Source organism: Vulpes lagopus, chromosome 16 (genome assembly GCF_018345385.1).
Source record: "Vulpes lagopus strain Blue_001 chromosome 16, ASM1834538v1, whole genome shotgun sequence".
NCBI classification, from domain to species: Eukaryota; Metazoa; Chordata; class Mammalia; order Carnivora; family Canidae; genus Vulpes; species Vulpes lagopus.
Window position 1 is genome coordinate 147,680 of NC_054839.1, and position 27,370 is coordinate 175,049.

The following is a 27,370-nucleotide window of genomic DNA, read 5'->3' on the forward strand; positions in this document are numbered from 1 at the left end:
AGCGCGCCTCGTGGAGCCCTGACGGCCACGTCCCCCTGTCCGAGGAGCGCTGGACTGCGGCCTGAGGACGGGCGGGGGCTGGTGGCGGAGGGCCGGGGCCGGCGAGCGCACGGGACAGCGGCGCGGCGGCTCCTCGTGTTCCTGTCCTCGCGCGGCCTCCCTGCCAGGCCCTGCGGTACCAGCGGCAACGCCGAGGAACGACTGCGGCCCGGACTGCTCGGCCCCCGACAGCTGCGACCCTGCGGGCGCCGCAGGCCGGCGAGTTGTCCGCAGCTCCTCGGAGCCCCCTTGGAGACGCGTGACAAGGCTGCACACCCGGGATCGCGACTTCCACTTGTTTTTGAGATTTTCTTCGTCAGAGCGCGCTAGCACAGGCGAGGGGAGGGGGGAGCAGCCCCCGCCCGCCGCCCCCCCCCGGCAGGAGCCCCGCGTGCGGCCGGTCCCCGCACCCTGAGGTCCTGACTGCAGCCGGAGGCAGCCGCTTCACCGAGTCAGCTCCCCGGGCACCTAAGAAGTCAGGATGGGGGGAGCTCGGTGGCTCAGCGAATCCGCCTTGGGACGATTTTGGGGAGCTCACGATCCCACGGCGTGAGCTGGAGCCCCGTGTGGGATCTGCTTCAGACTCTGCCTCTCCCGCCCCACGCCTGCGCGCGCTCTCAGAACAAACTGGTGGTAAAGAGGAAAGTATCGTTGCCAGATAAAATATTTTAATATGTCGTTAGAATAGGAAGTAGGTGCAGAAGCGGCTAATGGTGAAAAATGTGGAAACCGTCCATTTAAACACGAATGTTTCCAGAGCATACTTGGACTATCTTTTAGAATACCGCTCTCACCTACCTGCAAGTCTTTACTCTCTGATTTTTAGACTTTATTCAGACTAAACAAATGAAAGACTGATGTGACTGGAGCGATTTTATTTATTTATTTTTATTTATTCATGATAGAGAGAGAGGCAGAGACACAGGCAGAGGGAGAAGCAGGCTCCATGCACCGGGAGCCCGACGTGGGACTCGATCCCGGGTCTCCAGGATCGCGCCCTGGGCCAAAGGCAGGCGCCAAACCGCTGCGCCACCCAGGGATCCCTACTGGATCGATTTTATTTTTTCCCTTTTTAAAAAATGTTATTTATTTATTCATGAGAGACACACACAGAAAGAGGCAGAGACACAGGCAGAGGGAGAAGCAGGCTCCATGCAGGGAGCCCGACGTGGGACTCGATCCCTGGACTCCAGGATCAGGCCCTGGGCTGAAGGTGGTGCTAAAACGCTGGGCCAGCAGGGCTGCCCTGGAGCGATTTTAAAGTCGAGTCTGAACAGCTATTGGAAAGAAACCACCTTCTCTGCCTTTGGACTGGGCAAAATGGCAGTTTTAAGCAAGTGTTTGAGAAGTCTGCAGAACAACCTGATGACAAGTCTGGTAGTTGTGAACTTTCTAAAGATACAATTAGTAGTCAGTCAATATATATTAACACGCATAGAAAATTCTTTTTTATTTTTTTTAAAGATTTTGTTTATTCATGAGAGAGACAGAGAGAGCAGGGCAGACACAGGCAGAGGGAGACACAAGCTCCATGCAGGGAGCCCAACATGGGACTTGATCCCTGGTCTCCAAGATCAGGCCCTGGACTGAAGGTGGCACTAAACCGCTGAGCCACCCAGGCTGCCCAGAAAATTTCCCTAACTCCTGTAACTGCACCTCCCTTCCTTTCACCCTGCCTGGATCTTTGCTCCTGAAACTGCAATTCTTTGCTCCCAAATACACACTCATTTTCTGGTTGACAGTCCTCTTAAGTATCGGCCCAGTTAGCCAGCCCACGGGAAATTAGGGACATGCTTCATGTGGTTTAAAGCAGCAGTGATTTTCTGTATGTTGGTAAATTGAACACCAATAAAAATTAATTAAAAAAAAATAAGATAAAGCAGCAGTGACCATAACATTCCCATATTCCTCTGAAAATGACAGTATGGTCACTTTGAAGTTGTCAAAAAGGATGCCTTTTTAGGAAACTCATTATAAGAGTACAAAATTTCAGCTCTTTAATTATTCTAAACCTCACACCTCACATCTGTTCTTAATGCAGCACTCTTTTATCACTCAGCCAAAAACCAAAATTGACAAATGGAGAACAGAACTCCTGTCCTCAGCTTCTCATTGGGTCCAGTCATGCGCAGTGCTTTGTGATATTCTATGTCCATACTTTGCCCCCTCAATGAAGCCATGGTTTGTGCTGTGGCCTTGGCTTATAATGTCCTGTCCACCTTCCTGAACCTTCTCACCCCAATCCAACACCATCCCAGTCAAGGTGCTTCACTGGAGATCCTCAGAACCTTGAGCACATCTCCACTTAGTTTCTACAGTTTCAGTGCTGAAGACTCCCTACCAACTGAGAAGTGGGACTCCACTTATGCAGGAACTAGGTTTTTATTCAACTCTGTATGCCCAGCCCAGGCCTGCATCTGACATCTACAGGCACTCCCATGTTTGCTGGATGTGTATTTCTTGTAATCTAGCCAGCAAAATACCCAAATGTTTTTTCCCCAGCTAACAGCCACCACTGTTCATTTTTAAAGACCCCCTCTGACTCTTTAGTTTCTGCTATTTTTTTTAAGATTTTATTTATTTCTTTGAGAGAGAAGAAGAGTACACGTTAAGAGCCGGGGCTGGGGTGGGGAGCAGACTCCCCACTGAACAGGGAGCCCAACACGGAACTCGATCCCAGGACCCTGAGATCATGACCCAAGCCAAAAGCAGATGCCCAACTGACAGAGCCACCCAGGTGCCCCTCTTTACTTGTTATTAACAAGATTCTAAGAAATGGTAAACAAAAAATCTTAAAAATTTCAAGATCTAGTAAATGAAATATACTTGTAAAATAGCTTAAGATTTTATATAAAAAATTACATCACAAAATCTAGCTTCCTAGATATCACCAAGCCTGTTAAAATGTTTTTACGTTTGTTTTACATACACTATAGACAAAAAAAAAAGCAAAATAATCTCCAAATATCAGAGTAAAGTAGGTATCTGTGCTTTGCCACACATGAATGTGGTCCTGGGGTAAATGCTGGATACAGGAAAGGCTATATCTTACTTGGGAACACATCTAATTGGTAATGGCAGTGGTCTAAAGCAGCAGTGACCATAACATTCCCATATTCCTCTGAAAATAACAGTATGGTCACTTTGAAGTTGTCAAAAAGGATGCCTTTTTAGGAAACTATAAGAGTAAAAATTAGGTGGTAATAGAAAAATACTTGACAGTACAACTACACATTACCTTTCTTTGATACTCTGAAGCCTAAACATTGGTATTAACTGCTGATCTGAAAAACAGCTTGGATTTTGCCTTTTATTTCTTAAAGCACTGTCAATATGGAAATGGCTCCTTTATCAGGAGTCTGCTTTTTCAGAAACCTAAAAGAAAAAAAAAAAAAAAAATCACACCACATGATCAATGAAGAAATTACGTGAAGCAATATTTTGGTCTGGAAGGCAAAAAAATGTGAAAACAGTATTAATACCTTCATTTTACCTATTTGAAAACTATTTTAAGTTTAGTCACTTGATTTTCTAGCCCCAGCTAAAGACAGAAGGCATAAAAATAGGCACATGTGATACTGACTGAGGAGATAGAGAAAAGCCATTGAATAGAAAAATGAAAACTCAAACCTCACTATTTGAGTCTAAAAAACAGTAGGGAACTCAGGATCCAAATGCATTACTATATTAAGCTGACAGTCACTGTGGAGAGAGCAGAAACAGAACAGTCCAGATGCTGGGCCCTGGAAGCATGAGAGGTGCATTCAGATTCCTCAAATGTAGAGAGCCTTACAAAGACCTCCTGGAGTTAGCACTCAGTAACCTCAAGGGATGACAGCCCTTTTTTTTTTCTTTTTTTTTGCCTTACCTTAAGGTAGATATATATGGAATACTTTTGGTGAAGATAAAGTTTTGGTGTTTTAAGACAGCATTTCAGATGTCAGGAAAATTTTTTTTTCTTAAGTGGGCTCAATTCCCAGTATATGGGGCTTGAACTCATGACCCTGAGATCAAGACCTGAGCTGAGATCAAGAGTTGGAGGCATAACCAACCAACTAAGCCACCCAGACACCCCAGAAAATTCATTTCTGTACAACACATTAATCATACTCTGAATAAATGTCTCAGGAACCGTCAAAAAGTAGGATACTGTACCTTCCAATATCAGGATGAGGACCTGCGAGGATTTCAACAAATGAAGCATATAATCCTCTTTATTAGCTGACATAAAGCTCTGAATAAGAAATACTGTCAACCAAAAATTTCTTATCTGGCAAAAATATTCTTCAAGAAGGAAGGAGAAATTTAAGACATCCCCCATAAATAGAAGTTAAGGGAGTTTGTCACTGAAGGGTCCAAGTGCCCTTCAAAAAATACCAAAGGGAGCTGTTCAGCCTGAAAGAATGCTAAACACTAATATGGAATCCTATCAATAAATAAAGAACAATGGTAATGATAACTATATAGGCAAATATAAAAGCCAGTATTAGTATTAGTACTCTTGGTTTGTAACTCTTTTTTTTCTTGTATAATTTAAAAGGCAAATGATTAAAACAATAATTATAAATCAATGGGAACAATGAATAAAAACAATGAATGTGACAATAGCGATATTAAGATAGGGGGAAGGGGGGATCCCTGGGTGGCTCAGTGGTTTAGCGCCTGCCTATGGCCCAGGGCATGATCCTGGAGTCCAGGGATCTAGGCCCACATCAGGCTCCCGGCATGGAGCCTGCTTCTCCCTCTGCCCGTGTCTCTGCCTCTCTCTTTCTCTGGGTCTCTCATAAATAAATAAATAAATCTTAAAAAAAAAAAAGATGAGGGAAGGGAGGCACATAGCAGCAGTGTGTGTATGCTATCAACGCTAAATTGGGATTACTCAAACACAAATTCTTAGAAACCTACAAACTACCAAAACTGACTCAAAAAGAAACAGCTATAACAAGTAAGGAGACTGAATCAATAACCAAAAATCTCCCAACACAGAAAAGCTCAGGACCAGGTGGCTTCACTGGTGAATTCCACCAAATATTTAGAGGATTAATTTCAATTCTTCTCAAAAAACTGAAGAGAATACTACTTAATTAACTTTATGAGGCCAGTAATACTCCAATACCAGAGCCAAAAGCACTACAAGAGAACTACAGACCAACAGATATCTCTTATGAATATATACATAAACTTAACAAAAAACAAACCGTATTCAGCATTACATTTAAAGGATCATACAATATGATCAAACAAGATTTATCCCAGGATCACAAGGGTGGTTCAACCTATGAAAACCAATCAGTATAATACAGGACATTAACAGAATGAAAGAAAAAGCCTACAAGACATATAAATGAACCAGAGATGGCCCCTGCATACTGACCACTATGTTGTTTACTTCTTCACAGCAGGTGGAGATGGTTAGCTCAAGCCCAACATGCCAAATCCAATTTTTCACATGCAATTTTTATTTTTTACATTTTTTAATTTAAATTCAATTTGCCAACACATAACACCCAGTGCTCATCCCATCAAGTGTACGTGCAATTGTTTTATTTTTTTTTTATGGAATTGTTTTAAATGTAGCTTAAACAAGCATATCGTTAGCCATCTAAAGCCTTTTTTGCATACCAGGCAAATCTACACCCAGCATCTGCTAGCTATAAATAAAGACAAACCTCAGGACTATGAAAGACCACACTACCACTGCACTTCAGACTTCTCTAACCCTGAGACTCACTGTTGTACGGCCACCACACTGCCCCCAAAGAGCTGTCAAATATAAGTTGCCAAACAAAATGTGCTACTGGTCATGTTTTTCCCTCAACAGACCCCAAATCCTAGAACTCATTACGCCTCATTATCATAACTGATCCAACAAAAAAAGCATTTGACAAAATCTGCAACCTTCTAATAAACAACAACAACAAACCATTTAACAGGCTAGGAATAGAAGGGAACTTCTCCAACACTGTGAAGGGCATCAGTGAGAACCTGAGATTAGCATCACCCTCAATGGTGAGACTGAAGCCTTCCTCCTAAGATCAGGAACAAGACAAGGATGCCTGCTTCTGTCACTTCTATTTAACACAACACTGGAATTCTGGCCAGAGCAGTTATGCAAGAAGAAATAAAGGAATCCACATTTGAAAAAAAAAGTAAATCTCAAAAAAAAAAAAAAAAAATGGTGCTGGGAAAACAATATCTACACTCCAAAGAATAAAAGTGAATGCAACTTACAACATTTACACAAATTAATTCAAAATGGATCAAAGACCTATGTTTAAGGGCTAAAATTATGGAAATCTTAAAGGGATCCCTGAGTGGCTCAGTGATTTACCACCTGCCTTTGGCCCAGGGCGTGATCCTGGAGTCCAGGGATCAAGTCCCACATCAGGCTCCCTGCAAGGAGCCTGCTTCTCCCTCTGCCTGTGTCTCTGTCTCTCTCTCTGTCTCTCATGAATAAATAAATAAAATCTTAAAAAAAAAAAAAAGAGGGGATCCCTGGGTGGCTCAGTGGTTTAGCGCCTGCCTTTGGCCCAGGGCGTGATCCTGGAGACCCGGGATCGAATCCCACGTCGGGCTCCCGGTGCATGGAGCCTGCTTCTCCCTCTGCCTGTGTCTCTGCCTCTGTCTCTCTCTGTGTGACTATCATAAATAAATAAAAATTAAAAGAAAAAAAAAAGAAAAATTAAAAAAAAGGAAATCTTAGAGGAAAATAGTGAAAATCTGTGTAACTTTGGATTTGGCAACACTTTTGTAAATATAATACCAAAAGCATAGTAAACAAAATAAACAAACGTCATAAAATTAAAAATTTGTGCATCAAAGGACACTATCAAGAGAATGAGAAGAATGCAAATAATAGAAGATATGTGCAAATCCACATATCTGAGAATATCAATTTTTTTTAAAAGATTGATTTATTTATTCGTGAGACTCGCAGAGGCTGAGACAGGCAGAGGGAGAGGCAGGGAGCCTGATGTGGGGCTTTATCCCAGGCCCTGGGATCACGCCCTGAGCCAAAGGCAAACGTTCAATCATGGAGCCACCCAGGCATCCCTGAGAATATTTAGAATTGGTAAAGGACTCCAACAGCTCAACAACAAAAAGATAAACAGCCCAATTTAAAAGTGGTCACAAGATATGAACACATTCCTCCAAAGACGACATACAAATGGCAAATGTACAGGGTAAGATGTTCAACATCACTAGTTATCAGGGAAATAGGAATCAAACCAAAAGAGCTACTACTTCCAACCCACTAGAATGATTATAATAACAAAGGAGTAAAAAGCCCTGGTAAGTATGCAGAGAAAGTGGATCATCATGCACTGGTGGTGCGAATGTAAAACGGGCAGTTACTGTAGGAAGTCTGTCAGTTCCTCAAAAAATTAAGTACAACTTTGCGCAGGAGCCAACAATACCACTCCTAGGCATATACCAAAGGAACTGAAAATAGGGACTCAGGTATTTATACACTCCTGTTTTCAGCAATGTTATTCTCAATAGCCAAAATGTGGAAACAACCCAAATGTCCATCCACAGATGAATGCGATATACGTGATTGATGTTGTGGAATATTACTCAGCCATAAAAAGGAATAAAATTCTGGTAAAAGCTACAACAGGAATGAACCTTAAAAATATGCTACATAGGGGCCCCTGGGTGGATCAGTCAGTTAAGTGTCTGCCTTCGGCTCTCATCATGATCTCAGGGTCCTGGGATGAGCCCCATGTCAGGCTCCCTGCTCAGTGGAGAGTCTGCTTCTCCCTCTCCTTCTGCCCCTCCACCGTGCTTGTACTGTCTCTAATCACACTCTATCTCGAATAAAGAAATAAAATCTAAAAAAAAAAAAAAAAAAAAAAAAATGCTAGGTAAGGTTGGCACAAAAGGACAGATACTGTCTGATTCCACTTATATGAAATGGTCTAGATAAGCAAATTCAGACATAATGTAGATTAGAGGTTATCTGGGACTAGCAGGAGGGATGAGTATGGACTTAATGCTTACCAGGTACAAAATTTGCGATGATGAAAAAAACTGGAAATAAATGCCACTGAATTGTACACTTAAAAATGGTTAAGACAGGGCAGCCCCAGTGGTGCAGCGGTTTGCGCCGCCTTCGGCCCGGGGTGTGATCCTGGAGACCCGGGATTGAGTCCCGCGTCAGGCTCCCTGCATGGAGCCTGCTTCTCCCTCTGCCTGTATCTGTGCCCCCCACCCCCTCTCTGTGTCTCTCATGAATAAATAAATAAAATCTTTGAAAAAAAAATGGTTAAGATGGCTATCATTGTCCATCTATAAACACATACTCACATGCTTTATTTCTTAGAGGAGTTTAGGATTACAAAAGGCACAATTCCCAAGTACTCCCCACCCACACCTGTATCCACACCTTGCACTGGTGTATTTGTATCATTAGTGATGCATTATTATGAACTGAAGTCCATAGTTCATGTTATGTATATTTTACCAGAAGAAAAACAAAAAAAGAAAAATGGATGGGGGTATATCACAAGGAGATAGGAGCCAACCTGAAGGAGTTCCCAATGGGCAATGCTGAAACAACTGAAGCCCTAAAATAATATTGTATAGGATCATAACCTAAAATGTAAAAATATATATACATGAGTCCACACAGATGGTTGAATTAATAGGAGACACAAATTTGCATTACACAAGAATTCCAAAATAATATGTATAAATATCTCCCCTCCAGAGGGTGGAGCTTAAACCTCTTGGTCCTAAAAACAAAAACTACTTCATAATTTGCTTCTAAAGCATGCATTACAGACAGGGAAAAACTGTAACTTTACAGTGGAAAAACCAATGGTAGACACCACTGCAACCAACTAATCAATATTAACAACATTTGTGATAAGTCATAATATTGTGATAATCAATATTAACAACATATTGTGACCCCCTGACATGTGATAAGAAAGGTACCTTGTCCACAGCTGTGGTACTTTTTTCCCAAAACCAAGAACCCTAGTCCAATATGACAAATACATCAAACAAACTCAAATCAAGAGACATTCTACAAAATAACTGACCAGTCCTCTGCAATCCATCTAGGTCATGAAAGAGAAGCCTGGGATACGGTCACAGCTGAGAGGACATTAATGGACAAAAAGTGAAATCCAAGTTAAGCCTGGAGTGGCATTACTTGTGGAGTACAGGCATGCATTTGGTTTTTTGCTTTTAAAGATTTTATTTATTCATGAGAGACACAGAGAGAGAGACAGAGGGAGAAGCAGGCTCCACACAGGGAGCCAGTGCAGGACCCTAGGAACCCGGGATCAAGCCCTGAGCCAAAGGCAGGCGCCAAACCACTGAGCCACCCAGGGATCCCCAACATGCATTTCTTTTTTATGACAAGATTCTTCGGTCACATAAGACGTGAACAGGGAGAAACCTTTTGTAGCTTTTTCAAAAACCTAAAATCAGTCCAAAAGAAACACTGTTTGAAAAAGGAAAAAAAAGAGACATAATACACAATTTACCTCTTTATTCCTCTACACAAAACTGCTTTGTGGGACGAGAAAATATCTGCTCCAAAGGTGTATGGTCCAGCCTCTTGGCAGGTCTCCACTCCTCAGTGGAGAAGTGCCGTCTGCATTTGTGTTAACAAGTGGGGATTTCTGAAGATGGGACAAGGATATGAGGAAACCGGGACCTCCCCCAGGACAAAATGGAGCTGAGACCTGTCTGCAGTCATGTGCTGTGGTCTGACATTGAGGTCTCCAGCATCATGTCACTTTCATTCATTTCAATTTCGAAGGTTTCTTCTAAAGAAGGTCTGGGATCTGGGGTTTTCCGTGAGGTTTCCAGGGGCACAAGCCCTGTCTCTTCTGCAGTCTGTTTTTCTACTTCAAATTCCCTGAAATCCCACGGAGGTGAAATAATGTTTTTTAGTGTCTTCATTGTATGCACATCAAAGTCATAACATTTTAATTTGTCTTTAATGTCTGCTCCTAAAAAGAAACACCACAAGGAAAATAAAGTAAGACACTCCGTCATTTATCCATCATTTCCATGTTTACACAGCACTCCCCCCACCACCTAGTAAAACTGTACTTTTAAGAGCACAGCTCAGGGTAGCCCTGGTGGCTCAGCGGTTTAGCGCTGCCTTCAGCCCAGGACCTGATCCTGGAGACCCGGGATTGAGTCCCACATCGGGCTCCCTGCATGGAGCCTGCTTCTCCCTCTGCCTGTGTCTCTCTCTGTCTCTCATGAATAAATAAAATTTTAAAAATAAATAAATAATAAATAAATAATAAATAAATAATTGGCGTATATTCTTTTTGTCAAAATGTAGGAGATTCACCTATGTTACAACATGACTTAATGGTCTTTTTAAGTGTGTAGTACTCTACTGGGTAAGCTTGCTAGCATTCCTTTCTCCTCTGCTATATACGTGTAGACATTCAGTTATTTCCAGTTAGGTGTGATTACGAACATAGATGCTGGAAACAATCCTGTGTGTGAGCATTGGCTTCCTGAGGCCCCTATACCACTGGGCACACACCTGGAAGAATTACTACATCCTAAGAGCAGCGTGGCAGGTTGCCACCCTAACACCACACCTCCTAGCCCCACCCGTGATGACATTGCACTCAATCATGTGGACCTACACTGAACAAAATGTGATGGAAGTGATTTTGTGACACTTCCAGCTTTCAAAAGGTCTTGAGGCTTTCATTCTTGTCCTTAGAACCCTGAGATCTCCACGCTATGAAGAAGCCTGAGATAGAAGACCTGTACAAGGCCCACCTCTCAGTGTCAGCTGAGGTCCCCATCTATGCATGAGGCCATCTTAGACTGTCAGCCCATCAAGTGCCCGCTGACCACAGCTGCACTGATGAATGAGACCAGCAAATGAACCACCAATCAACATAGAGAGCTGTGAGAACTAATACATCCTTGTCGGTGGAGTGATTCATCAGGCAGCAACACATAATGGATTTAATTGGCCTATTTAACTTTAGCAGACATGTTAAACAGTGTTCCAAAGTAGCTCTACCTTTATGTAGTCCACCGACAACCAATAATACACAAGAGTACCAGCTGCTCTGTATCACTACCAACATTAGTCATTATTAGTATTTTCTATCTATAGCCGGTTTGGCAGGTATGCAGTGACATCTCAGAATGGTTTTATAATTTCATTTCCATGATTATGTAACGATATTGAGCATATTCATTTGCTTCAGTGCATATCCTCTTTGGTGAAGCTCCTGTTCCAATATTTTGCTCATTTTGGATCTTTTTTATTCCTTTTCAAATTTTTATTCAAATTCTAGTTAATATGTAGTATAATATGAACCCATTTCTTATTTAACTTTTTCTTATTGCTCTATAGGATTTTTTGTATTCTAAGCACAAGTTCTTTGACAGTCTACAAATTATAACTTCTCCCAGTCTATGACCTGCCTTTTTAATGAACAGAAGTTCATTTTATTGAAGCCTAATTAAATTAACATTTTTTTTTCTCATGGTTTTACATTGTCTCAAGGTTTAACTTCACCATACCCTTGTTACCTTACAAAATTTGTAACCAAGTGAGTGCCCAAGTGCAGCATTCTATCCAGATTTATCTTAAGACTTGCTTATTACCAAAAAATTATTTAAATTACATTGCACTATAATGTGAATGTAAGCCAACTTAATATTCCACTGAAGTTTAAAAGTTAATATGCTATAAACCCCATTTTACAAAGTATTAAGGCCAGAGCCTTTTCATATATTAGAAATTATTCGAAAATAAAAGTCTCCAAGATTTTTTCTGTCAATTATATTCTCCTATATCACAACAGCACTCTACATGTACTCTGTAACAGTATTTTGCATATATCAAATATTCATTTTAAACTGTACAAATACTTAATGAGTCATTAATTCCTACAGCATTATTCCAACAATATAAATGGAGTTTCTTGATATTAATATAAATAGTTAGAAAGATAAACTGAGAACCTTACATGAGATTTGAGAAAACTAAACAGAGACATACAACAATCTAAAGAATAGAATAAAATGTCAATTAGAATAATTATAATCTTACCAATGTAAGCTTCAGAATCACCAATGTACATCTCAATGCAATGACCAAGCATTGTAACAGAAAATGTATCATCTCGTCTAAGACCAAGGGCCTGCCAGAAAAGATGGAGCATGGTTATTACAAGAAAATGTATTTCCTTCTCTTTCATTTAAAAATATTCCTGCAGGACTCAATTCAAAACACTCCAAGGAATTAGGGGGAGTAGGGGAGGAGGGCTACAAGAGTAGTCACAAGTTGATGTCTTTTGAAATTGGATGATGGCCATGTGGAGGGTCTTTACATCATTCTCTTTTATGTTTGAAATCACACTCCTCCAAAAAAGATTTTCAAAATCATATCTCAATATAGAGCCTTCTAAACCTTCTGGATTAATTATATCACAGAACAGAGGTAAATTATACAATCTTCAAATGTACACATTTGAAAGATCACACAAACCAGAAAAGCTGCTAGTCCACACTTCTTACTAGCTCAGTATTCTCATTATCATAGTGGCACTTTCAGGACTTGATCTCACCTGAAAATCTTTAACCAACCCTACGTGTTTTCTCATATTTTTATCTTTCTTTTCAAATACCATTATTTCATTGATTCTAAGACACACTCCCGACCCCCCCCCCCCCAATTCTAACATTTCTGAACTTCGATGCCTTAAATATCTGGTGGTTTCTTACTACTGCTGTCAGCTGGCCACAGCCATGATGATGGTGGCCTGTTTGGGTAGCCTAGATGTAGCAACCATGAAGATATAGACTAGACCACAAACCATATGAACACTCAAAAATACAGGAACTGCCATTCTTGTCTAAAAACCTGTTGTTGACATTTTCTGGCAGAATAAGCTTTGCAGAGCCAATGTCTTTGTTTGGGAGAAACACAAATAAAGAACAGGGTGTGTATACTGGCACCAGGAAAGCAGAGACATTGACCACCTGGTGCAAAAGTGATTTAAAAGAACCAAATTCTGAATGTGATGAATAGAGTGCTATAAGTATCTGTTTCACATATATTTTCTTTTTTATATAGATACTAGAGTGATTCCTGATGAAAATCTATGTCCTCATTTGTTCAAAAAGAGCACTCTTTCTAAGTACTGAGAGATTAGAATTATGTAAAGTTGAAAGGTTTATTTGTGTGTGTCTGTCTGAATGTGTGTGTGTGGGGCGGGGAGCAACTTGCTTATTAATGGTGTCTTATATTTGGTGAGATATGGCATGTGAATTTAGGAGAAATTCTTTCCTTGTGATGAACACAGACTGTTTCGTTCACTGAACAAAGTAACTAAGGGAATTAATTCTAAATCCTAAATTTCTTTTCTGCTTAGGGAAACAAATAGCACAGACACATGTCTGTCTCACTGCACACTTAGGACAAGTCTCACATTTATCTGCAGTTGGATGAGTATTGCACAACACACACATGCTTTTCTCTGAAAGAAGAAAGCACAAGGTCGTCTGAAGAACTTTAAGATGGCAAAATAAACACTGCCTAGAAAAACAAACACTCCCAATATTGCCTAGAAAAGATCTTTAAAAAAAAGGCGGTAAAAAAATAAAAAATTTTTTAAAAGGCGGTAAATGTTAACTAGACATACTGTGTGGAAATAGTCAACAGCATTTTCAAAATTGCCCATCAGACTATGGATATACCCAATGGCAGAATAGGTGGATGCATTCTGGGGAATTAACACCAATGCCTGACGGTGATAATCCAAGGCCTCAGCGTACTTTCTGTAAGAGAAGATGAAAGACTGAGTTGGGAACAGGGAGATCGGGAAGGAAGAAAAAACAATTAGTAGGTACAGTGAAAGCATTCAGTTGTTAGGTCATCCATGTAAGAACATCAGAAATACTTTGGGACATCAGAGTAACAGTTTAGACTGGTAATGGTTCTTCACATCCAGCACTGCGTACTTGGACACCCACCAGTCAGCCAGCCAGCCGAGGCCACTCCAGCAGGGACCCAAGATGAGCCAGAACCCCACTACACTGCAAGCCCTCCATTGTGGCGAGACAAACCTCCCACGCCACAGGTGATTAAAAGCAACCAAACATTTTTGCTTTAAGGTCCAAACAAGTTACTTGGAACAGCATTTCCCAAAGTTCCCTGGAATACCTGCCTGTAAATCTTTTGTGAAAAAAAAGTTCAACTAAAGTTTGGGAAATGCTGCAGCTCCTAATAAATAGTAAAGACTCCAAGATATATTGAAACAGAAAAGCCTATTCTATTTTGAGTAGCCTAGAGTTCCTCAAACTTATTTAACCAAAGAGTTATTTTTCAAATGCTGCTGCTTATCATACCATAAAACTGGTATCTAGAGAAAAAAAGTTAGAATATGCATATGGTTTTAACTAAACCCTACTATCTTAATTCTTCCAAATTAACTTTGAACACCGATTTTTTAATAAAAGAAAAGTTATTATAATTCTTCAAATTTCTAGGATAAATGTACCACCAGAATATAAAAATAAAGAAATAACAAAAGCCACTAGAGATAATTATTTTGATGCTTGCTATATCTGAGCAGCAAAGTACACAGTTGGAAGATCTCAAAATAAAAATAAGTTAAAGGGTGGCTGGCTGGCTCAGTGTACCATGTAACTCCTGATCCTGGGGTCATAGCTCAAGTCCCACATTGGGTGTAGAGATTACTTAAAAATTTTAAATCCTAAAAACAAACAAAAAAGATATGGACAAGCCTGCCCAAAATTAAATAAACTCAGTAAAAAAGAATGAAAATGTTCTACTTTACTTACTTAAGCTTCCTGCAGACATGCCCCAAGTTGTTCAACAAAGGCTCCCATTTGTCCACTGTTACCTAAAACAAAGCATCATCAAAGCCATGACTCACAGATGCATTTTTCAGCCAGACCCACCTAATCATCACCCACACCTGTGCAGGCTGCCCTCTCTCCCGGAGCCTACACAGCACAAATCAGAGTATTTCTTGGATTCTCTTTCTTTGCTATTTAAAGAGACTTCCGGAGGATGCTATTATTTTATTAACACCACTTTGTTAATGAGCCCCTCTATGCTAAAGTAGTTCAACCTCTGTATTTCTAGCCCAGAGCTTTCCAGCTGCCCACTAAATACTCCTACTTACAAAGCTCACAAACACTGCAAATCCAGTGTGTCACCCACTAACCTTTTATCCCTTGTCCTACCATCCCTGTTCCCCAACCTCCAGCCCTTCTGAGTGCCTGCTTTCTTATGCCTGGCGCCCACATCATCCTTAACCCCTAGGACACCTCAGTGTGATGCCAACCCCCATGTGACAAGTCTTATCTGCGCTCCACCACCTCAGGATAAGATACCAGGCCCTTAATGATCCACACTTAACCTTCTGCTCCATTCCTCGATATTCTCTATGAACTTAAACTCCAAGCTGTACTGGCTTCACTCCAACTCAGTACATGCCATTCTCTATCCCTTCTATGACCTTTTCTCTTCACTTGTGCCTGGCTGATGTCTGCTCCTGTTTTAGGAGGTTTAAGATGCCATATCCAAGGGGCCTTCTTGGTCCATCCTCAAGTCTGGGTTACTGGCTCCTCTGTGTAGGCACTTTTATTTGCTCAATCACAGCCCTTTTTGTGCACTGTATAATTATTGCAATTTACTTATCTGTAATCCCCAACAGGACTAAAGGCAGGAATTATCTCACTAGTTTCCTATTGCCTCCCAACATATCACTCAGAGCTTAGGACACAATCAACACACCTCAGTCAGTCCAAGCTAACCAGAAATAGCTTGGACTCCAGGCACACGCTCCAGCTCCCTAGCCTGACTCTAGGAGGTACAGCCCATGGGAACAAAAAACAAACTCTTTCTGATCCTTACAAACCATTGCTTCCCTGTGGCTATTTTGACATTTGCTACAGTTAATAATTGAGGACAAACAATATCTCCCTCTTTTTTCAAGTAACTTTCTAATAGGCATTTTATCAGTTTAATAGTATTGTGCATTTGTACTTAAAGCCATTACTGTAAATTTCTCTTAAGAATCCAGTGTCCTCAGATCATCAAAAAACACAGTTCCAACTCTAAGTATGGTTTGTGACAGTGGGGCTTGAACTTTTGTGCATATCATCTCAGGATCCTGCTAAAACTGCAGACTGTGATTCAGTGGAACTGGGATTGTGCACTTCTAACCAACTCCCAGGTGAAGCTGATGCAGTTGGTCTAGTTAAAGTAGCAAGGTTTTAAGGTATCCAACTCTAAAAATTGGCAAGGTGATATGTGACAATCCCATATTAACAAAAGACATTATCCAGGCTGCCCAAGACTGAGCTGTTCAAGAACCTGTTTTACATGCATACACATACCAACACACAGAAACAGGGTGTTTTAAATTCACAGGACAAATAAAAGACCAAAATAGATAAAGCTGTGTTTAAAGGGGCAAGTGGACGGTCAACTGGCACAGGTCCAGAGAGAGCTGTGTCTGTGTCAGTAAAAAGGAACTGACAGCCAAGGAAGATGTGATCTATAAGTAAGAAAAGGAACAGAGTGAAAATGGGAAGTGTCAATCAGAATAAAATAAAATAGATGAAAATAAAAAGAATCAAGAATCAGAAGAGTACCAATATGCAAATCCTTTACCTACAGAAATTGATAATATCTAACATCATTATTATTTTAAAACAATACCCATGTATATACCTCCAAACTAGCTGGAAAGTTAATTTATGAGCATACATCTCTCATATGGGAAGACCTAGTTAAATATTTCAAACACTGAGAGGTCTAAATATGTATTAAGTACAAGGTAAGGAAAAGCCATGATAGGTCTGAACAAAGTGATACATGGTCTATATATTTACTCATTAATCAAAGAGGAGGCTCCTCAGGTCCAGAGAAGGACATCTTATGTTAGATGGTACGGTGTCTACCAGTGTTCACTACCACATATTCCCTATATCAAATAACCAACAGATACATTTTGATTACTCCCATAAATCAAAACTACAGCCTCTAACAAAGCAAAGAGCCCACACCTACCCTTTCAATTAGAAACACACTCATTTTATACCATGTAGCAAAATAAGTGCCTGAAATCCAAATATTAACAAGCCAATTGCCAGTATAAATTTTAGCCCATTGTCTTCCAGGCAAAACAGGTTGTCCATATTAACGTTCTCATTCAACAGCAAACATACTTGAGTTACAGGTATTACATAGAATACCTCATTTCCAATTGCTTTAATTTTTTCCAAAGCATCAAGAAACCATTTTTCTGCCGTTTTCCATCTAAAATAGAAGGGAAAGTTTACAGATTATTCCAAATTAGCAAGTATAAACATTGTAAGAAAAAATGAGGTTAAAAAATGAAAGGAAAATGAAGTAAATTTCTATAAACAGTTTATTAAAATTCAAATTTAAAGGTCAGATAGTTTTATGGCATTAATATTGTAAGAGATCAAGATTTTAAGAGAGTTAATTCTCATGATTCCTGGTAATTATATCCCATAAAGTCACTGTAAACAGTGTTCTAGCAAATACTGAACTATGGCTTCTGGCAGAAATATAGGGTCAGGTACCTACAAACCTGTAGTCACCTGTCCAACATATAACCTGCTTTCCACATGCTAACACTGAACATGGCCAGCCAAGAAGCGCATCTGGCACAGGTACTTTCTCTACAGGCTCATCACAGCCTTCCTATGATTAGGGTCACAAACAGCACGTCAACACCAGGCTTGGGGATCATTTATAATAGTAACATCATCAACAGAAAGCATACAAATGTGGAAAATTTAGCACAAAATAATAGACTGCACAAAAAATGCTCATTTACAGTATGGGTGCAGAAATAGGAAGGCAGAATGTCATCTCTGACCTCAGCTAGGAACATACATCTGTCTACAAATGTGTAAGTGCTAGGAGAGCTGACTCTGGCTTACAAATCAATGGACTACATATTAAATCATTACTGTATTTTTTTTTTTTTAAGATTTATTTTATTCATGGGAGACAAAGAAAGAGAGAGAGAAAGGCAGAGACACAGGCAGAGGGAGAAGCAGGCTCCATGCAGGGAGCATGATGTGGGACTCCACGATCACGCCCTGGGCCAAAGGCGGTGCTAAACCGCTGAGCCACCCGGGCTGCCCTGTACATTATTTTAAAACAGCTTCAAACTTGCTCTTAAATATACCAGCTAATCCAATTTTTAGAATACACACATGTGCCATAAAAAAACATTACAGTAGTACTGATTTATTGTTTTTAAATTTATGTATAATTTAGTGCGAAGCACTCAAATATTTTTCTCTTTAGAATGTAACGCTGAATTACTTATTCTATAAATATCCAAGGATGCAGGACTGCCTCAGATGACCAGGAAACTCTGAGACTGAGCCATTCTGATTAATTTCTGGATTACCTAGCAACGAAACGAGCATTTTTGTGTTACAATTGTGGGAAATCCTTCTCCAAAGTAAGACTCCAGCTCCCAAATCAACAAGATGACAAAGGGGTCTGCCACGCCTCCAAGCAACCCTAGGGCCACCCTTCACCTTCAGCAACAACTTTCCTGCTCCTGGAACTATAAGCTTGTGGCAGTGCATGTCCATGGAAACCAAATCCTGTTTAGTATTTTTAAAGAAATCTAAGATAACACTTTTGTATTTTCTTTTTTTTTTTAACTGCCCACCTCCTTCTCCTAAAATGGTATATTTAAAAACAAAAATCTAATGAAAGATCACTGAGGAGAGTAAAACCTCTAGAGACTAAGATTTAACTTCATTTATAGAAGGAAAATGGAAGGGCTGCCGGCCTTTCCGTACTTACTCTCCATTCTGAAATGCAACCACACCAACCTCGTGCATCACAAATGGGTCTTCTGGGGCAATGCTTAGTGCTTGGCCAAAGAATCTTTCAGCCAATTTTGAGTTATTGGTCAATCCATATTCTAATCCGATGTACAGCATTGGCAAATGACACCTAAAAATATTGGAAAATTTCACATATTCAACACCTAAAACTTGGTAATTCAGCAGAAATTTACCAACTTTAAATCCTGTCTGCAAGATTACACAGCCAAAAACAAGGTACTTCCTTTTTTTTCTAACACTTCATTTACTGATATTTAATCAAAGTCTAATAATTTTTAGACTGATCAGCTGCCACTTCTAGAATCTATCAGCAACCTACTTGTCTTTATTTTTCATCATTCTACAGTAAAAACAAAACAAAACAAAACTGGAACTGTCTGAAGCAGAAGGGCAGATGTGTACTTCCTGTTTTCTTCCAGGATGCTAATGTCACACCCTTAGCTTGGACAATCTCTCTCCTCTCTTCTTTTGATTCAACACCGTGACGTATTCAAGTTCCACTTCCCTTTGTGAAATGCTTCTGACTTTCTAACCTAAATGTTAGGTTAGATCCTCCCTTGTGTGGATTCCTATCATCTCAATTCCTATCACAGTTCAGAAGTATATCGTATATACCCCATTTTCACATCCTCTGAGAGTTCTAGGCAAAAAGTACTAACCACTTCTTAACTGAATCTTCATCTCTTGTCAGACCAGTAATTACATCAAAACAAACATAATAGTATTTCTTTGAAGACAGATCTAAGAATGTCTATAAATAGTAACCAACTGGTTAGTATGTGCTTTGGTTTTAATCAAAAATCATGACTCAGATAAAGACTCAATCACTTACAGAAGGGGTCATTTAGCTAGAGAAAATCCATCTGAAATGGCCAAACTACTCAATAAAAAGCAACAACACTGCTAAATTATCAAAAGAAAACTTTTTAAAACTTGGAAGTTAACCAAAGGCACCAATGATCTGAGGGGTGTTTATTCTAGAAAAACCGCTGAAGTGTGCAAAGACACAAGGAACAATTAGCAATCTAGGGGCTAGGGGTGAAGGAGGGAATCAGTCAATAGAAATTGTCTGTGACAAAGGGCAGATGTTGGATGTTCTACACACTTTAAATAAGCTATTTTAAATATGAAAATAGAAATAAATAGAAAATTCTGAGTTGAAAAGTAAAATAATAAAAATTCACTAGAAGGGTTTGCCAGCAGCTTGAACAGGCTGAAGAATCAGTGAACCTGATGACAGGTCAACTGATATTACCCAGTCTAAGGAACAGAAAGATAAAAGAGTGAACAAAAATGAACAGAGCTTTAGACACCTATGGGATGCCACCACACACACCAGAGTTTGCATGATGAGAGCCCCAGAAGGCAAAGGGAGACAGAAGGGGCAGGAAGAATATAAATCAAATAGTATCTGAGCTCACAAAAAAAAAAAAAAAAAAAAAAAAACTCCAAATAGAATACTCAGAGATCCACACCTGGACACACCATAGTCAGACTACTGATAAAGCACCCCTCAACCTTTAAAGCAATAAGAAACTGCAACCAGGGGATCCCTGGGTGGCCCAGCAGTTTAGCGCTGCCTTCGGCCCAGGGCCTGATCCTGGAGACCTGGGATCGACTCCCACGTTGGGCTTCCTGCATGGAGCCTGCTTCTCCCTCTGCCTGTGTCTCTGCCTCTCTCTCTGTTTCTCTCATGAATAAATAAAATCTTAAAAAAAAAAAAAGAAAGAAAGAAAGAAAAGAAACTGCAACCAATAACACACAAGAGATTCCTATTAAGATTCACACCTGACTTCTAATCCAATACCTGGAGACCAGGAAGGCAGATGGATGACATTCAAGGCGCTGAAAGAAAGAGTGCCAACCAAGATTTTATATCCAACAAAACCATTCCTGAAAATGAAGGTGAAATCAAAAATTTCTCAGGGCAACAAAAAGCTGAGAAATCCTGTTGCAGATTTACCTTATAAGAAACACTGAAGGGAATCAATCCCTCGGGCTGAAATGAAAAGGACACTAGACAGTAACTCAAATCTCACATTAAAAAGAAAAAAAAAACAGCTTACTAAAAATAACCACATAGGTAAACATAAGACAATATAAATGCATTTTTAAAAATATTTTATTTATTTATTCATGAGAGACAGAGACAAAGGAGGAGACACAGGCAGAGGGAGAAGCAGGCTCCCTGCAGGAAGCCCAATGTGGGAACTCGATCCTGGGACCCCAGGATCACACCCAGCCGCAGGCAGACACCCAATTGCTGAGTCACCCAGGTGCCCCGACATAAGACAATACAAATGTATTTTTGTCTGATTTAATAGATAACATAACAATTAGATACGTGTTAAGGGATTTACAATGTGTAAATGTAATGCATAAGACAATAGCACAAAGGAGGGAGGAGGAAACAGAGATGCATAGGGGTGAAGTTTTTATGTACTACTGGAATTAAGCTGCTGTGGTAAAATGAGAAATATATTTGGTCTTCCTGTGTTCTTCATACAGAGCACCTAAAACCCTCACAATTTCCTGAGTGGTGGGAGTGGAGTCTCTTTTGTGATTCATGACCGCTTTTGATCGTTTCTGTTAATGCTAATTCAGGTGATTTAGGGTAGGACCCTGCAATAGCCTGGAGATGGGGCTGGTCACCAGAAGGACTATGTGATGAGAGGGTTGCAACCTTTGTTCCCACCCACTGACCTTCCAGGAAGGGAAGGGTTGGAGATTGAACTCCATAAAAACTTTCAAACCGTGAGCCCTAGAGTTTCTGGATTGGTGAGCACAAAGCAGTGCTGAAAGGGTGGCATGCCTGAAGAGGAGTAGAAGCCATGCGCACCTCCACACATACCTTGTCCTGTGTGTCTCTTCCATCTGGCTATTCCTGAGTGTATCCTTTATAATAAGCCAGAAAATGTAAGTAAAATGCCTTCCTGAGTTTGGTAGGTCATTCTAGCAAATCATCAAATCTCAGGAGAGGGTAACGGGAACCTCTGATTCATAGACAGTCAGAAGTAAAAGTGGCCTGAGACTTATCACTGGGATCTGAAGTGGGGAGGGGCAGTCCTGTGGGGCCAAGCACTTAACCTGTGAGGTCTACACTAAGTCCAGCTAATGTCAGAACTAAACTGAGCCAACAGTCGGCTACAGAGAAATACAAACTAAAACCACCATTAGATACCTGTCAGAATGGCTAAAATGAACAAGTCAGGAAACGACAGAGGTTGGTGAGGATACAGAGAAAGGGGAACCCTCATGCACTGTTGGTAGGAACCAGCCACTCTGGACAACACTGTGGAGGTTCCTCAAGAAGTTGACAATAGAGCTACCCTACAACCCAGCAATTCACTACTGGGTATTTACCCTAAAGATACAAAAGTAGTAATCCAAAGGGGCATCTGCATCCCAGTGTTAAGAGCAACAATCTCCCTAATAGCCAAACTGTGGGAGGAGCCCAGATGTCCATCGACAGATGAATGGATAAAGAAGATGGTCTGTATATACAACGGAATATTACTCAGCCATCAGAAAGGATGAAATCTGGCCACTTGTAACAATATGGATGGAGTTAGAGGATATTATGCTGAGTGAAATAAGTCAATTAGAGAAAGACAATTATATGATCTCATATATGGAATTTAAGAAACAAACAGAGGATCATAGGGGAAGAGATGGAAAAAGAAAAAAGAAAAAATCAGAGACGGAGACAAACCATAAAGATTCTTAACCATAGGAAACAAAGTGAGGGTTGCTGGAAGGAGAAGTGTGGGGGGGATGAGGTCACTGGGTGATGGACATTAAGGAGGGCACATGATACAATGAGAACAGGGTGTTATTTAAGATGGATGAATCACTGACTTCTATCTCTGAAATTAATAATAATTATATGTTAATTGAATTTAAATAAAATTTTTAAATAAAAAATAAAAAAGAACTGAATTGACTTATAGGACTTAGCTCATGTCCAGAGAATCAGAAAACTGGTTGTTGGTGTTGGAAAGTCCCATTTTTGGTATTAATCCAAATTAGACTAGTTTAAGATGTTAACTATAATCTTCAAGAAAACCACAAAAAAGAGCTCAAAAAACATACTATAAGGAAAAACCAAGGAATTAAAATGTATGTTACAAAATATCTAAACAAAAGGCAGTACCAAGAAAGAACAAACGAGACATAAGACATAAACAGAGCAAAATGGCAAACATAAATTCTAAACTTATCAGTAATTTTATAATACATAAATGAATAAAATTCCATCAAAAGGCAAGACATTCACAGGATGGATAATAAAACCATAATCCAACTACATTTTATCTATGAGACATACTTCAGATTCAAAGACACAAACAAGTTAAAAGTAAAAGGATGGGAAATGACCGACCAAGCAAACAGTAACAAAGAGAACTGAGGTGATTATACTAATATTGGACAAAATAGACTTAAAGACAAAATCTGTTACCAGAGACAATGAAGGATGACCTTCCATAATAAAAGGCTCAATCCATCGAGAATTGAACAATAGAGATCCAAAATACATGTAGCAAAAACTGCCAGAATTGGAGGGGGAAAGAGGCAGTTTAACAGTAATAGTTGGGAGGCTTCAATACTCCATCTGTCATAACTGGTAGAATAATGGATGGAGGATAAAAAAAGGAAACACAATCAGACCCAAGGGATTACAGTGATAATACTGTACTGGAAAAAAGCAGAATTCTCAAGTGCACCTAGAACATTCTAGGTAGACCATGTTAGATCATGAAACAAGCCTCAAGAACTTTGAAAGGATTGAAATACATGCAGTATGTTCTCCAACCACAATGAAATTAAATGAAAAATCCTGAGTAGGAAATTTGGGAAATTCACAAATATGTGGAAATTAAACATACTCTACATAACCAGTGGCTCAAAGAAGGAATCATACAGGAAACTTGAAATATTTACACAATTTCAAACATTTATCTGAACACAGGGCAAGTTAAGAGAATGCAAAGTTTTTCTGATGAGGAAGAACTAAAAAGAATAATGCTTATCTTGATGAGCTTATTTGAAAATTTACTTGGATAAAGTTTGTTAAACTGGTAAAGTATCACTGGTTTTGATTTTTAGGTAGGAACTAACAACTAACTCTTGTGGGTTTGTGAGCATCCAGGAAAAAAAGAAAGCATACTCTAGCCTGTGCTCCTAAGAAACAACCCATGGCAAATTATGGAGATTTTTTTTTTCCTGCCAATTTATCAGATTGACAGATTAGATCTGTCATTCGTTAGGCCTGTCTACATAGATATGGGAGCCAAGCTTTAGCAAAGCACTGGAAAAAGTCCCACGTCTTGGTGGATAAACTGGAGAATCTTGGGCTAAGTATTGAGGACCATGTAGTTAAATCGATAAGGGGCTGAACAATTTTAACCTGGAGGATTATTTTTTTAAGATAGATATAGATTAGATATAGATAGATATAGATATATAGATATATAGATATAGATATAGATATATAGATATAGATTGATTGGAGGGGAGGGGCAGGCCAAGGGAGAAGCAGACTCCCCGCTGGGCAGGGAGCCTGACATGGGACTTGATCCCAGGACCCGGAGATCATGACCTAAATGGAAGGCAGATGCTTAACGGACTGAACCACCCAGGTACCTCTGGAAGACTGTTTCTAGTACACTGGTATTAGGACTCAATTTATACATCCCCCACCCTGACCAAATTCCTACCCCAATGTGACTACATTTGGAGAAGGCCTGTGAGGAAATAATAAAGGTTAAATGATGTCGTAAGGATGGGGACCTAACACAATAGGGCTGGTGCCCCTGTGAAAGAAAAAATGCCAAAAAAAAAAAGAAAGAAAGAAAGAAAGAAAAAATGCCAAAGCTCTGTCCCGCCGCATGAGGACACTGAGAAAGTGGCTATTTGCAAGTCAGGAAGAGCCTTCACGAGGACCAAACAGGACAGCACCCTGACCAGCGTTTCCCAGTCTCTGGAGCTGTGAGAAAATAAGTATTCATTCATTCTTTTTTTTTTTTTTTTTTTTTAATTTTTTATTTATTTAATGATAGTCACAGAGAGAGAGAGAGAGGCAGAGACACAGGCGGAGGGAGAAGCAGGCTCCATGCACCGGGAGCCCGATGTGGGATTCGATCCCGGGTCTCCAGGATCACGCCCTGGGCCAAAGGCAGGCGCCAAACCGCTGCGCCACCCAGGGATCCCAGTATTCATTCTTTAAGTTACCCAGTCTTTGGCACTTTGTTAAGGCAAGCTAAAGAGACTACCACAACTAGGGAGCTATTTCCTTTACAATATGTGCAGGGATGACAAGTTAGATATAAAAGTCATATACATCAAATCTAACAGAATTGAAAAAAATCTGGGGATCATGAATATTAGATGCAGAACTGGGTGCCAAAATAAGTCTGATAGCCTGAAAAGGGTTAAACCTAACAAAAGGACATTTAGTGCAAATGAATAGATGATCCCCTTCCTGAATAATACAAGCAAACAAATGAAGGCAGCTAACTTTTACTGAGTGTGTTCTGCACATCAGGTGTTGTTCAAAGTCTTTGTTATTGTCTCAATGACTCCCAGGAATAAGTACTGTGATTACACCTATTTTCAGGAGGGTACATAGTTTGCCAAGATCACCAGGTGGTGACTCTAGACCAGCCCTCTGAACTGCTGTACTCCTACTGCCTCTCCAGAGATGGAGGCAGTCCACACAAAAGAATATGGTAGGCCTCGGGTGAGGGGAGTCCAAAGAGAGTTGATAGGAGTAACAGCAATACTCCACTCCCCAAAGTAAGATACTCTTAGGGCACACTTACATCACGGAATATCAATATACTTAATATTGATATATCAATAGAAATCTGGAACACTGGCAAATATAGTCCACTAAGCCCAGAGCAAATACCTTTTGGACTTAAATAGACTATAAATTAACAATTTGCTCATGAATATTTTCATTCTTGCATGAGCATGTGAGAAGGAGCTTGTATCCTCACCTCTTCCCTCAGCTTTATTTCCTATTTCCCTTCTGTATTGGTTAAGGTGAACTGCTAGGCAAAATCACTACAGCAGCCTCTCTTTCCCTCAACTTCCAATAGTTATTTTAAATCATAAGCTACTAACAAGACACAAGTAAGATAATTTGATTCAGTAACTAAATGGGAGTGGCAGTAATAGTGGAATTCTTATTTTGTGAGCAAAAGCAATCCTTCATGGATTTTACCACCTGCTCTGTCATACCCTTTCATCAGCTGTGCTGCTGTAAAGTAAGCAGCCATGGCTTGGTCGTGCTCACTCTCAACTGCAAATGAGTGTCCATATGCTACCCACGCAGGCCCGTAAGTCTTCTCAAGTGTTGTTGCTTTGCTGAAACGAGAGATGCCATTCTAGTAATATATTCATTCTTAAATTGTTAATCTTATATAAGCTGATGGCTTCGAAGATATTAGAATTAAATAAATAAATGAGCTCTCAACATACTAAACACATAACAACTGTGTTAATTCATTTGAAATAAAAGTGCTTAATAGTACAAGCAAAATTTTAAGAAATTTTAAGAGATCCGCTATTTTTTATTTTATTTATTTATTTATTCTTAATATTTTATTTATTTATTCATTGCAGACAGAGAGAGAGAGAGGCAGAGACAACACAGGCAGAGGGAGAGGGAAAGAAGCAGGCTTCATGCAGGGAGCCCAACGTGGGACTCGACCCCGGGTCTCCAGGATCACACTCTGGGCCGAAGGCGGCGCCAAACTGCTGGGCCACCGGGGCTGCCCGAGATCCACTATTTTTTAGCTAAAATAGTTGAACCCAACGGCATCTAGTACCGAAATATTACTTAATCTAGGAGCTTTGTTTCACTAATGGTGGTAGCAGCAACCATTTAATGAGGCACCATGTTAGGTGCCTTATATGCATCACCTACTCCTAATAACTTGCAATTATTTATATTTTATTTTATTTTATTTTTTAAGATTTATTTATTTATGATAGACATAGAGAGAGAAAGAGAGAGAGAGAAAGAGAGAGGCAGAGACACAAGAGGAGGGAGAAGCAGGCTCCATGTTGGGAGCCCGATGTGGGACTCGATCCCAGGACTCCAGGATCACGCCCTGGGCCAAAGGCAGGCGCTAAATCGCTGAGCCACCCAGGGATCCCCACAATTATTTATATTTTAAAGATAAGGATACTGAGCCTGGGAACATTAAGTGACATCCCATGGATGGTGGTAAGAGAGTCACTCTGATTCTGCAGACTGGACTGCATGGTCTCAAACAGTTATAAGTAGTCTTCAGTCAGCAGACATACTGGTGACACATACCACAAAACATGGAAAACACAAAGGATAAGCTTCTCATTTCCCAGCATTTTATTTTCTATTACTCAAATATTCCTTGTTTCATGGAGAGTCCACCACTAAATCAGAGAAGCA

General features: G+C 40.1%; 1 protein-coding gene across 2 annotated transcripts in view; it reads right to left on the reverse strand.

Moving 5' to 3' along the window:
- Positions 1 to 2,769: 2,769 nt before the first annotated feature.
- The window catches only part of CDC16 (cell division cycle 16), a 36,307-nt gene continuing 11,706 nt past the window's right edge, over positions 2,770 to 27,370 (reverse strand). The window contains exons 12-19 of one of the 2 annotated variants that reach the window (XM_041731210.1): positions 26,176 to 26,301; positions 18,887 to 19,039; positions 17,284 to 17,347; positions 14,857 to 14,918; positions 13,695 to 13,830; positions 12,101 to 12,191; positions 9,540 to 10,010; positions 2,776 to 3,414 (exon numbers count right to left, since the gene is read on the reverse strand). In XM_041731210.1, the coding sequence (XP_041587144.1) occupies positions 9,751 to 10,010; positions 12,101 to 12,191; positions 13,695 to 13,830; positions 14,857 to 14,918; positions 17,284 to 17,347; positions 18,887 to 19,039; positions 26,176 to 26,301 (892 nt within the window). In that variant the 3' untranslated portion in view covers positions 2,776 to 3,414; positions 9,540 to 9,750. Of the gene's footprint in view, positions 3,415 to 9,539; positions 10,011 to 12,100; positions 12,192 to 13,694; positions 13,831 to 14,856; positions 14,919 to 17,283; positions 17,348 to 18,886; positions 19,040 to 26,175; positions 26,302 to 27,370 lie in introns of both variants that reach the window. The other variant, XM_041731211.1, reaches the window with a different exon arrangement.